Source organism: Oratosquilla oratoria, chromosome 26 (genome assembly GCF_046742065.1).
Source record: "Oratosquilla oratoria isolate Oo_2021 chromosome 26, ASM4674206v1, whole genome shotgun sequence".
Taxonomy (NCBI): Eukaryota; Metazoa; Arthropoda; class Malacostraca; order Stomatopoda; family Squillidae; genus Oratosquilla; species Oratosquilla oratoria.
The window spans coordinates 1,366,117-1,382,202 of NC_134802.1; the positions used below are offsets into that span (position 1 = coordinate 1,366,117).

The following is a 16,086-nucleotide window of genomic DNA, read 5'->3' on the forward strand; positions in this document are numbered from 1 at the left end:
TTTTGGAGTTAAGCTAGATCTTATCTTTGCTGACCAGGGGTCACTTTTCCATCCTACCTGTTTGGCTATGCCCTCAAATGGCACCAACCCTACTTGTTTCCTTTTTGGTCTCTGTCCTTCTTGTAGGAAAAAGCTCACTGCATGATTCAGTTCTAGAGTCCCTACTTATTCTAACCCAGCTCATACCATCTACTACGTCATAATATCTACCTCTTTCCTGTGGAAGTCTTTCATCTTCAACTCTAACTTTCTACATGAAATATCTCCCTCTTATCCTTGGCAATCCTTCATATATCCAGTTTTCTCTCTTGTCATCCACCCTAGTGTAATATCTGCCCCTTACATGTGGGAATTCCTCAAAGTAGCACAATTCTGACCCCTGTCTGCGGGTGATTTCATTGTGTCTCATCCCACTATTGGATCTATTCTCCTCCATGTAATATCTATCACCCATCCTAACTTCACTCCCGTTATCCTCTGTGTCATAGTACCTGTTCCTTATGTGCAGAACTTCCTCAAAACCATGAAATTCTGCACTTTGTCTTTGATTGATTTCATCATCTATTCTGCTCTCACTGATACTGCTCCTTGCTTCATAATCTCTCTCATTTCTGTTGTCTTTTACATTATAATATTGCCATTCCTATTTCTGATTCCACATCATGGACATAGTATCTCTCTCCTATTGTTCCTTATATCGTAATATCCCTTTCTCCTATTGTCTCTTGTATTACAAAATATCCCTCCTACCTGTGAGACTCCTTCAAAGTCATGACTTTTCAGAGCTGCTTGAAGTGTTTGACCGTGGCATCTTTATATTAGAGGATAATACTTTGAACACAACTAAATGGCACAAGTGGGACAGAGGAAAAACAAGAGGACATGCAATGAAACTCAAAAAGGACAGATATAGAAGAGACCTGAAAAAGCATAGCTTCCCACACAGAGTGATAGATACATGGAACAAATTGGACGAAAAAAGTGTGTGCAAACACCATACAAGAATTTAAGAACAAACTTAATCTTGCGAGATACAAAAACGGGTCACCACGAGCACAGCTTCCCTTCCTGTAAAATATAACTAGGTAAATACAGTTCCTGCAATCCAGATTATAGAATATCTGTTTGCCTCTTTAAGGTAATTTAAATCTCACTGGGGTAAGAAAAAAGTGGAGTGCAATTACTTAATTTAATTTGTACATAACTTACAATTTGCTTTTAACTTGTAATGAAATTGGGTGTGAACAGAGTGCGGGCATGGGAATCAGAGGACTCAAAAAATGTCCGCATGTCTTTTTATACCACAGCCATATGACACTAGTGCCATGGCACAGGTGCCAATGTATGCCAATATAACCTATCCTATCACTATCTGCCCAGCTCCATGCAATTTACCTGTTTCTTTATTTTTGTGTGAAGAAGGCTTACAATATGCCAACTACTACCGTACTCATTTAAAATACATAAGCACAAGGGCATAGAAGAGAGGGCTTTACTTCTTGTCATCATCTTAATTTACATGCCCTCTGACCTCTGTGGGCAGGAGGCTCCAATTGTGTAGTCCTCCGCTGTTGGCTTGCAAATCTCTTGCATCTTGGATGACAAAATAAGATACTCATGTCTACAACTAGAAATCTTACTTTACATTTTTAGGTAAACCTACACATTTTGTAATATATCTAGAAAGTAGGTGCTGTGGCTCCAGCTAAGATGTGGCATGGCACCATACCGGTGTCCTTTATGTGTGACGCCTGTGTCCATACCCACATTCTTTGTGTGTCCCTTGTCCTTTGTCAGTGACACATCATGGAACATGACGCTCTTTTCAGGAGTCCTTCCTGGGTCTTGGCCACCAAATGTGGGGTTTACCACATTGTGCAAGTAAAATGTATGGAGGAATTCCCAGTTCGAAATAAAGCACTTTAGGTTCTGTACTCTCTTTTTTATTAAGGTAAATTTACTTTACACAAATTACATCTTAATAGTGATATTTTTTTTTTTTTTTCTTTCTTTTTCATTTAGGAATGTCCCCTGTGGGGCTACAAGGAGAAGGATGCCTAGTCCCACTCCCCGTCCCTTTCTTCTCGCCTCTTACAATCCAAGTGGAAATACTTGGTGGCAGTATTCTTTTCCCCCACCACAGGGAATTCCCCCACAGCAGAAAATGAATACTCAGAGAAATGGTACAGGACAGCAGCCCGAAGGGATTTCTCCCCATCTTCTCCTTTTATGCATGGGGGATGGAGAGGGGGGGTCGCCGATTTAATGAAGCGGCCTTGCTGTGGATGTGCTGTGTCTGGCGACACTGCTTCTGACCCAGGGCAGTGGACAAGGTGCAGGAATGACCTGTCATCCAGGAGGTGCTAAGATAAGAGGGAGGGTGGAGGGGTGTGGAGTGTATTCAGGGATGGAATGGGAGGGAATGATTTTATGCCTTTTCCTTTTTGGCTACCTCCCTTGTAAGGGGGAAAAAGCCTTGGTATATGTATGTATGTAATAGTGATACAATTATAGAATACCTAGGATGTGATATATGGGAAGGGGAGTGCTCATGGATACCCGGAATTATTAATTTACAATGTAAATAGTGTGTAATTGAAATGGAAGAAAAATATGATGGGCCAGAGAAGCCACAAGATGGCTGTCTGTTGCATTACAATGTAAACATGTACCCAGAGCCATCTACCAGTACAAGGGCAAATCAAAATTCAAATATAGGTTTTAGATCACCAAGAGGCACGAAAAGGTAAATTGGTAAATATGCTACAAGATAAAGAACAAGAATTAGAAAAAGAAATAGAGGAAATGCATAGAATTGGTAAATATGCAGAAGGGAAAGGAAAAAGTTGACCACTAGAGATTAAATTAAGGTCACAAATGGCTGCAGAAGAAATCTTAGCAAGAACAAGAAAATTAGCAAGTAATGAACAATATAAAAATATATGGATAAAAAGAAACATGAATGATGAGGAAAGAGGGAACATTAAGACATTAATAAATGAAGCTAAAAAAAAAAATGAAAGAATGGAGACTGAGTCAACACAGTTCTATTGGATAATGTTAGGTATGAGACTGAAAAAATGGTATATTCAAGAAAAAAACAAAAAACGAAAGGTTCAGAGAATGAGATGGAGGGAATAGCAAATTAAAATTGGCTTATACCTACATAGATGGATTAATCTCAGGATTTAACAAACTAAACGAATACCTGTCAGAAGCAAAACCAGATGTAATGGGAACTGTGGAGACAAAATGAAGGGGTCCACTAGTACCAAACAGTGTTAGTCACTGGCTTAGAAATAGGGAGGAGAAACAAGGTGGAGTCATGTTCCTGGTTAAGGAAAACTTAAATGTGACAAAAGTTACATATGGAGAGAACGGGGTAGAGATGATCTCAATAAGAGTTGAAGAGAGCAAGATGAAAAGCAGAAAGTTTGCAGTGGTTTAAGTGCCCTCAAAAATGAGGTTTTGGAGAGAGATTATTCCAAAATGCTAGAGGATATGAGAACTTTATTAAATGAGATGCTGAAGGCTGGAAATAAAGCAGTACTCATGAGAGTCTTTAATTGCAAAGAAATATGTTGGGAAGAGATGACAGTGAAAGGTGGAGATGATCAATGGGGAACTGTATTACTTGACTATAAAACATACAATGACAAAATGGGAAAAAACATTAGATTTAGAAATAACGGAGAACCATCGAGACTAGATTTATTATTTATGTCAGAACCTGAAATACTCAGTAGTAGACAAAATTTATATAAGACACCAATTTCAAAGAGTGACCACATACTACTCATGTTAGAATTAAAGGAGGAAATATATGTAAAGAGAAATGAGAAACACAGAAAAGGAAGACTGATGTATAGTGAAACAGACTTTGAAAAACTTAGGAAATATTTTCTTAGAGCAAACTGGGAAAAATACAAGGAAGAAACACAAGTGGAAGAAAAATGGATGAATCCTATGAAAATCCACAAAGGAGTGGATGAATATGTCCCAAAGCAAAAACAGGAAAAGGTGTATATTAAGTGCAGTGAAGCAAAACACAGAAAAGATAAAGCTTGGAAAAGATGGAGAAAAGACAAAAAATCCAGAAAGTGGCAAATGTATATTAATCAAAGGAACAAATATGTAAAAATATGCAGGGAAGAAAAAAGAAACTGAAAATGACATGATAGAAAAATGTAAGGATTAGCCAAAACTATTCCATTGATATGTAAATTGTTAATTAAAAAGTAAACAGGAAATAGTGAAACTATGCCAAGGGAATACAGAATACACAAAAGATCGGAAATGGTGGTTTTCACTAAAGATAAAATGCAACATTGGGATGAAGGGAGAGAAGTGAAATCCCCCCCCCCCCACCTCATGAGGGAAATAAGAGTAACACAGAAATAATAAATCAAATAATGAACCTTGATGTCAGGAAATCGCATGGCCTGAATGGAATAGCAAATTGGATATTAAAAGAATGTAAAGAAGAACTAACAGACAAAATATATAACATGATAAGTTGCTCACTCAAAGAAGGAAAAATACCAGAAGACTGGAAAAATGCTGATATTGTACCAATTTATAAAGGAGGAAATAAGGAAGACCCAACAAATTACAGACTGGTTTCCCTCACAAGCATGGTAGCTAAAATTTGTGAAAAAGTTATAAAAAGTAGATGGATAAAACATCTGGAGGAGAACAAGATCCTAAATCCGAGACAATTCGGATTTAGACAGGGAAGATCATGTACCACAAATTTGATCTGTTTTTACTTGACTACTAGACATAATACAAGAAAGGGACAGATGGGCTGATTGTGCATCCTGGATCTACAAAAAGCTTTTGATAAAGTTCTTCACAAAAAACTATTAAGAAAAGTGGAAACAATAGGAGGGATACAAGGAAAACTACTGAAATGAATGGAGGACTTTTTGCATGGAAGAAAAATGAGATTAATGCTTAGAGAAAAGAGTTCTACTTGGGAAGAGGTAATTAGTGGAGTTTCACAAGGATTAGTATTGGCTCCACTAGAGTTTGCTATTTATGTGAATGACATGGACAAAGGTGTGAAATGTTACATGAGGTTCTTTGCAGATGGTGTAAAATTATTAAAGAAAGTGAGTACTGAAATGGACTGTGACTCGCTACAGAGAGATCTGAACAGGGTTTGGGAATGGAGTCAGAAATGGAAAGTGGAGTTCAACATAAATGTAGCATAATGGAATTGGAAAAAGTAAACAAAATATATCAGGATAATCTAAAATTGATGAAAAAGAAGTAATGAAAGTGGGATCTGAAAAAGACCTGGGAGTAATCATCACAAAAGATATGTCTGTGAAACCTATAACTTGCTAAGATCAATAAAAGTGGCTTTTATTTACTTGGATAAAGAAAGGTAAAGAAAATACCAGTCACACTGATAAGGCCTAAATTGGAGTATGCAGCAGCACTATGGTCACCCAGTACTAAAAAGAATATAAAGAAAATTGAGAGAATCCAGAGAGCAACTACAAAGATGGCCCCCAACATTATCCAAATGTTATATGAAGAAAGATTGTCAAAACTAGAACTACCAACTCTGGAACAAAAAAGAGAAAGAGGTAACTTGTTGACCATCTACAGAATTATGAAAGGTGTAGAAGTCCTTGATAGAGATGACTTACTAAATTGGGATAAGAGAAACACAGGAGGACATGGAAATAAACACAAAAAAGACAGTTATAGAAGAGATGAAAAAACAGCTTTCCCCACAGAGTGGTGGATGTATGGAACATACTAGACAAAATAATAGTGTGTGCAAAAACAATACAGGAATTTAAGAGCAAATTAGATATGGTGAGATACAGAGCATAGCTCCCATTCCTGTAAAATACAACTGTAGGCAATTCACTCAAAGAATCTCAGTCAATCCTGCATTTTCAGTTGGCAGCCCTGCTCACCCTTCGCTATGATGCAACTCACTATTTTTTTTATATCTACATATTTCAATTTCCGATCTGAGTATCTCTCTTCCGACCATATATGTTCTTACAACCGTATTCGAAGACTCAAGAAGATAATGAATATGAGATGATGAAAGCCGTAAAGTAATCAAGATGCAAAAAACCATGAGCAGTATGTACTCAAGTCATGTTCAATTTTGACTCATGAGATTGATTGGGGTGGAGGAAGGGACAAGAAGCTGTGCTTCCCGCCACCCAACCAGTATCAAAAGATAATCATATAAACCTTTCATTTTCTCTTTTATGTGTCACTTTATGGGATATGTGAAAGCACAATCATATTCATGACTATTTTATATCACAGAAGACATTTTAAATTTTACAATCGGCCTCATAATGACTGGACACAACAATAATAAGTAAAATGCTGTATAAACATTAAAATTATATTCCTTAACTTATACTTGCTATAATTACTTTCTTTGCACTATCTAGATAGAAAGCTTTGAAATAGGTGAACAAGGACTGCTTCATCCTTAGATGTACATGAAATTTGTGTAACTTGTATATTCACTAAGTCAAGTGAAAAAATATGAATATATTTTAAGCTTGAGGATTCATCCTGCTCAACAGGGGAAGGGTGAGCAGGGCTGCCAACCAAAAATGCAGAATCAACTGAGATTCTTTGGGTGAATTGCCTATAGGCAAATAGTAAATACATCATTTGTAATAGTAATAGAAACAATAAACATATCACTCAACAATACAACTTATTAAAATGTACATAAATTCTTATTTCAAGTAGGAAGGAATAAGTAATTAGACTGAAACATTACTGGAACCTGCATGAAAGAAAACTATTTCCAGGATGAAAAAAACACTTAAATAAACCAACACAAAAACACCATTCCAATTCTAACACACATGACATGAGACCTGCAGTTAACCCCTTAGCTTCTCCTTTTTTGCTTGATATGTAACTAATAATGATACATAAGTGTTCAAACAATTTTTTTTTACCATCATCCAATTGGTCAGTAAATAAGAATATTGTACATACAGTAAAAGCTCTCTTATCCGGCATTGCTGGGACCAAAGGCATGCCAGATACTCGAAAATTCCGGATACTTGAAGGGGTTGCTAAAGTAAGTGAAGGGGTACAGAAGTATGTCTACAATCACCCCCTATACTCACTATTAATGTCAGTTAACATATAGTATCACATACCGTAACATAAAGCATCACATGGTGCGGCGTCACCACCTCACTCGCCAACATACAGTTAATCAGTAGACACTAACCTTCTCTGTACTTTTCTGAAGGGGCTATTAAAATAAGTGAAGGGTTACAAAAACACTGTGTCTACAATCAACTCATTTTATTCACTATTAACAACATTTAACATAACATAAACTTTTAACTTAACATAAAAAAGCACATAAACAAACAAACAAAACCACCTCACCCTCCAACATCCAGTTCATCACTCCGGTTTATCACTATCCTCTGTACTTGTTTGCTGCTCTTTCTTTCCCTTACAACCTACTTTAAAATAGTTTCTTATGTCAGCTTGTTTGCAGCTCTTTCATCTTTGCAATAAAAACTCATTCTGAATGCAGTGAAGAGACATAGCATCTTGGGTGGACATATAGCTGCACTGCTCTGCAAACTTAACAAAGACAGCTATACCATTTGCAGTATCTTTCTACACCACCTTAGGCTCAGGGTCATCTTCTTCCTCTCTATCCCGCTCTGGTGACGGCGGGAACAAAGCCTCGTGCGGCAAATTTTATGGATTTGTATTGATTTCATATAGATTTTTATAGATTTTAATGCTCGGAAAAAATATGCTGGAGACTTGAAGTTGCCAGATACCTGAATGCCGGATAAGAGGGCTTTTACTGTATAGTTGTTTTTCAGTGTTTTAACAGATATATCTCCAATAAGCATGGTGAAATAAGTTGCATGTAAGAATAGAATAAAAAAAATGTAATACATGAACATTGAAACCAGCTGATATTTATCAAGCAAAAATTGGTACAGTATAGACAATTTTGGCTATTGACTAATATCTTTGGTACTGAATCCCCATCTCTAATGAGGGACTACTGTACCATTGATACACAACACCTAAACAGATTATAATAATAATACTTTAATGTTGTTTTTCCTACCAAAGCACAATTTGGATTTGCAGCCCTTTCTGTTTGTATTGCAGAATGTTTTTAATCTCTACAATATTAGTCAAATTCTCGCACACAGAATCAGATGCCTGAGATACGATGATCGATGCATCACGATACTCACATTATTAAATATAAAGTCACTGCTGTATTACTCATTCTCTTTCACTGAATAATAATAAACACCGAAAATGTGATCAAGCCAGTTCACAGAATTCTGGGGCTCATTCAGCTACAACTACAAAATAAATATAATCAAGATGCCAACACCAGCATCATCATGTACCCAGTCATGCCTCATGATGCCTACATAAATATCATTGTATGGAAGAGGTTAAGGGTACAGTACTGTATAATATATATATGCCTATGTAAGTATGGGATATATATATATATATATATATATATATATATATATATAATATATATATATATATATATATATATATATATATATATATATATATATATATATTGCTAATAGCCACAAAGGAAAACAGAAAAGAAACTAGAATTCTAGTTTCTTTTCCGATTTCCTTTGTGGTTATCAGCAATTTATTGGATCACATGCTTTTGTGATCTTTTTGCATATATATATTTCTTCTTAGAACACAATACTAGTGATACCTAAAACCAAAATAAATTGTAACAATGATACTTTATATTTTTGTATTGGTATTAATTTATATTATTATTTGTTATTATTATTGTTATTTATTTTATATATATATATATATATATATATATATATATATATATATATATATATGTAAGCGGAATAGGAAACACAGGAGTCTAGGTCTTGAGTTTATTCCTGACTAGTTTCGCACTCAAGACCAAGACTCCTGTGTTTCCTATTCCGCTTACATCAACCTGTCAGAATGTCTCAACATATATATATATATATATTTTTACCAAAATACAATTTTAATTTGCAGCTCTTTCTGTTCATATCTGTGAATGTTTGTAACATGAATGTTCATAAGTAGGATGGTATCATAGTAAATAAATCACACCTGGTAATAGCAAGAGTTGGGTTATATTACAGTATTCACTTTACATTTGTTATTGTAAATTTTCCAGAGTTCAACTTCATGGCAAAAAAGCAATAGACACAATGTTAGAGCATCAAATTTAAGCTAGATATAACCAATGCCAAAGAATACAATAACAGGCAGTTGGAGGATATTTTGTTCCGTTTTTAACTGAGAAACTGATGAGGACATGAAGGAAATGTGAAATTGAGCTCCTTATTTGTAAAGATCACTTTATAAGTAGTTTTATGTAAATTCATGGTGAATGTTTTATTTATTTATTTATTGAAATAATTACTTTTTTCATTCCCCCTTTCAATTTTTTTTTGTCTTATCCACTAACAGACACAAGATATGAATCTTCTTGATAGGTACCAATGTTTCATTTGTGTTGATATGGGATAATGTGCCATTATAAATATAGAGTTGTAAGTTTTCTTCAGTAGACATTTGATTTCCCAGAATTCTTGCTCTTGGTGGATGTAATGGTGTCAGTAATGCATGAATTGTTCATGAGAAGGTTTTGATAGAGAAAACTAAACAAACTTTTAGATCAGTTCTGTTTGGTGTATATATTTCAATTTTCTAGTGTGTGTTTTTGGTATTTTTGTTACAGGCTTTGGCCAAATTCCAAACTACACATCGTGTGGCAACAGCAAGTGGTATTGAGACAGAAGAAAGTTTGTTGTCTGAATCAGCTGCAAGGGAAACTTCACTCAATACTCAAATCATAGAACTTGAATTGGAGACAAAACAGGTAAGATAGACATCTGATCACATTTTGGCTCGTCATTTTCAGCTCTTTGCTATGAAGACACACTACATACCTTGTGGTTAATGCCAGATAATTTTATTCAACTAAGGTAGGACATTGAGTGGAAGAGGTTAAGACTTATTTCAACCATTTGCTACAGATTTCATTGTGGCCAGACACTTTTATTCAACTTATGGAAGGAGCTTTTATTGAAGTGGGTGCTCACTGCCATAGGTCAGAAGCAGTGCAGCAAGACACAGCAAGGCCACTTCATTTAATTGGAGACTCCCCACTCTGTCTCCTCATGCAGAAAATGATAAGACTGGGAGAAATCCCTTCAGGCTGCATCAATTTATTATTCACACATACTCCCTCAACTCCATCCCCCACCCCTCCTTTCTATGCATCACAGCATCATCTATACACAACTATTCTCCATTCACCCATCTTCTCTCTTACCCCATCCTTCCTCAACAGACATTACCCTCTTTCACAATGCCCCTTTTACTCCATCCATCCATCTCATTCTTGGTCACCCTATCATGTTCACGCCTTCCACCTCTGCCTACTACATCTCTTTTACTAATCTTTCTTCACACATTCCATGTGTCCAAACCATCCCAATACTCTTTCATCAGCCCTATCTCCCAACTCCCTTTCCACCCCCATTCTCCTCCTCACCTCCTTGTTTCTCACTCTATCCATCCTAGTAACCCCTATCACACTTCTCAGGCACCTCATCTCAAACACATTCAGACTCCTCTCTGCCTCTCTTTTGTTCCATGTTTCTACCCCACTCCATGCTGTTGGCACAATTACTCCTTCATACAATCTCCTCTAAGCATCCATTCCCAAATGTCTATTTGTCATTACACTTTTTAGTCCCCCAAGGCATTTACTTGCTTCTCTCAATCTACATTCCTCCACCTCCACTCCCTTTTCCACCACATTCACACCTAAGTATCCAAAACTATCCACCTGTCTCTCTCCCTTAATACATCCAGTTTGCTGCCCCCTTCTCCCCTTGTACATCTCATCACCTTACTTTCACCCACATTTATCTTCAACTTCTTTTGCACACCTTCCCAAACTCTGTCACTAATTTCCTTAATCCCTGGTGAAGTCCCACCTTTACCTGAAACAAATCACTCTCCATTTCTTATTCTAACACAGGCTCTACTACTCTCGTAAAAAATCTTGACTGCTCTTAACAGCTTTCTTCCTATCCCTTGTATTTGCAATACCTCCCACAGTGCCTTCCTGTCTACCATGTCATAAGCCTTTTCCAAATCCATAAAGACCCCCCCCCCCAAAAAAAAAAACATCCTTACCTTTCCCTAAAGCTTTCTCACATATCTGCCTTACCACAAAAAATCTGAAGCACGCAACCCCTACCTGTCCTAACCCCATTCTGTTCCTCACCAATTACTCCCTTTGTTCCTCTCCTAATCCTCTTAATGAAAACCCTCTCATAAGCATATCCAACTACACTTAAACTGATCCCTCTTAAACTACTACACTCACATTTGTCCCCCTTTCCTATGTAAAGTGGAACTATACAGGCACTCCTCCAGTCCTCTGGCACTCTACCCTCTTTTGAACATTAAAAAACCTCACCAGCCAGTCCACCATCATTGTACCTCCCATTTTTAGACATTCTGCATGACACCTATCCAACCCAGGTGTCTTACCTGCTCTCATCATCTTACTACCTTCACCTCATCTTTCCTTATTTCTCCTCCATTTTCCTCACTCATCACTGTCATTTTCTTAGGACTTCCCACTCCAGCTATCTTTCCCTTCCTGTCCTTCAGATTTACCAACTCCCTAAAATACTCTGCCCATTTTCCTCTTACTGCGGTCTCTTCCATTATCATCTCTCCATCTGCACCTTTTACCCTTTCTTCTCTACTTGATTTGCCTCCTCTACCTCTCTTAATTTCTTTCCCAAACATCTTTTCATTGCTATAAAAAAATGTTCACACTTTTAACCCATTTCACATTTCTCCTCTTTACCTCTTTTATCTTATGCTTTACTTCTCTTTTAATTTCTTTGTACCTCTCATATGATTATCTCATCTTATTTTGTATCTAATCTGTGAGTGCTTGCATCTCCTTTTCTACAATCTTCTTTGCTTCCCCATTCCACCACTCACTACCCTTCCATTTCCTCCCATCCTCCTTGTTCCACACACCAACTTTGCACACCTTGTGACTCCCTCCTTGAAATATCCCCATTCCTCCTCCACTCCCACTCCTCTCTCAGTTTCTTCTTGCACTCCTTCTTTTCTTTTTCATTTAAGCAGTTTACTTTAAGCACCTCCCTACCTTCTGTATTTTCCTCTTTATCATCTCTCAACTTACCTTCCACCAAAAATTGATCTGATATTCCCCCATTCTCCCCCCTTAGAACATGTACATCCAAAACTCTGCCTACTATTCTCCTGGTTACTACTGTGTAGTCCATTAATGCCCCATCAACCACCCTTCCATTCACCACCCTCTCCCATGTGTAGTTATGCTTGACTTTCTTCCTAAACACTATTTGCTATCATCAACTCTCTAGACACATCTCCACCATCAACTCTACTACAATTTTTTCCTGGAATTCTACACTTCCCAACCACTTCATCAATTGGTTCATTTCCTACCCTAGCATTAAGGCCTCTCAATACCACTATATTGACATTTCAACCTTAACCCACTAAGCACCCATTTAAATCTATCCAGAAACCCTATCTTTCCTCTATACTCTTCTCACTACCAGGCCCATATGCACTTACAAAAACCTACATCTCTTTATCCACATTAACCTTGAAGAAACCTCCTTCCACTCCATCGCACGTTTACCTATCTCTTCGCTTACTAGTATAGCCACCCCTTCTCTCCCTTGTCTTCTCTTCACTCCTGACACCCTCCCAACTACACTCCCAAACTCAAACTTGCCCCTCCCTTTCAACTTAGTTTCACTAAATGCCAACACATCCATCTTTATTCACAAACATACTACCTATCTCTTCCCTATTACTCTCATCTGTACCACATCCACACACATTAAAAGACCCAAACCTTAGGGTTCTGGTTGGAAAACTCATCCCAGACTCTCTTACATTTGCCTTTTTTATTATAGGAATGAGGAAGAAGGATGCCTAGTCCTGTCCTCGTCCCATTTTTGTCACCTTTTATGACTCGAGTGGGAATACTTGGTGGCATTATTCTTCTCCCCCACCACAGTTTTATAAACTATTTTCGCTTTCAGGCTATGAAGTTGCTTCTCAGAATTATGTATGGAGGCAGCCTTGTGGCAGTAGCTGGATACTTCAGGTCTACAGATCTTGTTCAATAAAAAACTGAGGCAGCAGATTTTTTTGTTGGTTGGTTTTCAGGTGAAGGGATAAAATAAAAGTTGACATATATATATATATATATATATATATATATATGTATATATATATATATATATATATAATATTTATATATATAGTATTTTTATATATTTTTTTTTCTTCAGGTCAAGGCAGAATTAGAACGAGTTCAAAGTGAGAAAGAAAGATTTGCGTCTGAACTTGGTGAACTTCTGAAATGTAAAGAATTAACTGATCATGAGAAGAAGCAACTAAAGGCAGAATTAAAAGACCTTAAATTCAGAGAAACACGTCTTTTTCAAGATTATGCTGAACTGGAGGATGAAAATATTGGCCTCCAGAAGCAGATCTCCAGTCTTAAGTAAGTATAAAGTTGATTTTTTTGTTGTAATACAGTTTTTAAGTTTAGATGAATAGTTGAATTAATCACAGTACATTCATATTAAATGTACCTGAAATTATCAGTGTAGCAATAATTGGAGGCTGAAAGTGGACTCTCCAATGTACAGAAGGTGAAAAAAAGTGAGTAAGAGAGAGGGGAAAAACAGGCAAAAGGGGGAGGATGTGCTTTAATCCATGGGGACAATATTGTGCTGAAGAGGTTAAACAAAGTGATGGAAAAGGAGGAATGGTAGGTGTAAGTGATCAACTTTTTTATAGTATGAAGATATAAAGTGGAGGTAGAAATTCATATATTTGTATGAAAAGTTTGAAATATCAGATGGACTGGAGTGACTACTAGTTTTGTTCATGAAAACAAGAGACAACCAAAATCCTCCTTACAGAATACCACATAAAAATGACAGGAGTACATTTCTATGTCAGAACACCACACACCCATGGCACTCTATCCCTCAGGTACTACCAATATAATATGACTAAAAAATTACTCAATATACTACTGAAATTTAACAATACAAAGGGTGTTTGGGATAAATTTGACACTTTCGGAAAGGAAAGAAAAAGTCATATCTCTGCCAAAAACTGATGCATTCTCAAAATTCAAAGTGCATCTTTTAGACGATCTTTTGCCAAATACAGTTCACTCAAAGAAGCCGCCCTAAGCCTCCACCACGCCCTCCAGGCAGGACCTGAACCTGCAGTATGTGGCTTTCATGGTGTCCTTCGAGAGACACTCAAACACCAGTTTGATCCAGGCTATCAGCTCATCCTTGGCGTTGCAGAAGGTACAATGGGTGTCTTTTTCAATTGTGCCCCACACATAATAGTCCATGGGGTTGCAATCAGGTGAGTTGGGGGGCCAGATGTTGGGACTGGTGAAGTCATAGAAGTTCTCAGAAAGCCACTTCTGGATTTTCCTGGAGGTATGACATGGAGCTGAGTCCTGCTGCCACACATTTGGTCTTCCTGCAGCCACCCTCTCCACCAAGTGCTTTGACAACAGTAAACAGCAATTCAGTATAGCCATCTGAAGCGAATCAGTCCCTTTTCAAAGATGTAGGGCAGCATGACATGGCCTTCACTGGAAACACACCCAAAGACCATCACACTATGATGGAAGTTGGTCTTCATAAAGTGCAGGATTTTGTGAGGACTGTAGGCTAACCACCTGTTGTTCTGCACATTGTACAACTGGTCCTAGCAGAAGTTCTTGTCTGAGAAGGACCAGAGCATCCCTGACTCGACTGGATGTTTGACCTTGTCGAGGAGTTTCTTGGCTTTCGTAAGGTGTTTCTCTTGGGCCTTGGTGGTGAGTAGTTGGCCCTTACACCTCTTGCATGAGGAGTAGCAAAGATCCTCATTCAGTGCTTCCTTCATAGTCACCATTCTGACACCCATCTCTCACCAAGGTCTGTATTGCCTTGCCTGGATTTTGCTGCACCTTATTTTGCAGCTTCTTGATGAATTTAGTTGTGCTGACAAAGTCAGAACGCCTGCTATGATCCTTCCTGTTAGCCACTGTTTCCACATCTCCATTGCGTTTCTCCAGCTCACATCTCACAGTATTCAAGGAGCCCTGAGCTGCAGCTAAGATTTCCAAACTTTTTAATCTGGTGCTTTCCCGTAGTCCATGCTCTCTAGCTTTCACACCTACCAATAGTACACAGAATCAGCTATCTGTTGCACTTTATACTGATATCAAATCCTTCAAATGGTTCTGAAATGACAGAAGATAAAAAAAATTAGCAAATTGATCCCAAACACTCTGTATGACCTGTACCTAATTATGGTATACAGAAAAGGAGCAATGCTCATTGGGTCCTGTTTCCTATTCTCTAATTTTCCAACATACCTAGACTCAAATTCATGTACAGTTCCAACTTGATCTATATCTTTGATTTCCAATTATCATGTATTGTTTGAGCTTGGGCTGTATCACTTTCTAAGCTATTCCATATATTTATACATCTATATGGAAAACTGTATTTCTTCACATTCTTTGGACATGTGGTCTTAATTTACTTCCATGACCTTTTAAAGCCATCCCATCTTTAATCAAGAGATCTCTTCTATTGATGCAATCTGTCCCATTTAATGACCTGAACACTTTAATCACATCATCTCTTTCTCTTCGATCTTCTAAAGTTGGCAGACCCAGTACCTTTAGACTTTCCTTATATGATTTATCTGCCAGGCTAGGGACCAGTTTGGTTGCTACCTTTTATATTCTCTCAATCTTGCTTATATCCTTCACTCTGTGTGGGGACCATACTACTGATGCATATTCCAGTCTTGGACATATCAGGGTTTCAATGGGTCTTTTCATCACCTCTTCATCCATATAATGGAATGCCACTAATGTTCTGCAGTAGTCCATATGTCTCTCCCACAATCATGCTGATATATCTG

The 16,086-nt window shown here is 37.4% G+C and overlaps 1 protein-coding gene across 1 annotated transcript in view; it reads left to right on the plus strand.

The window, feature by feature from the left end:
* Positions 1-16,086, plus strand: part of BicD (Microtubule-associated protein Bicaudal D) — a 327,397-nt gene that overhangs the window by 50,466 nt on the left and 260,845 nt on the right. The window contains exons 2-3 of the mRNA XM_076209252.1: positions 9,773-9,913; positions 13,422-13,636. Coding sequence (XP_076065367.1) covers positions 9,773-9,913; positions 13,422-13,636 — 356 coding nt within the window. The remainder of the gene's footprint in view (positions 1-9,772; positions 9,914-13,421; positions 13,637-16,086) is intronic.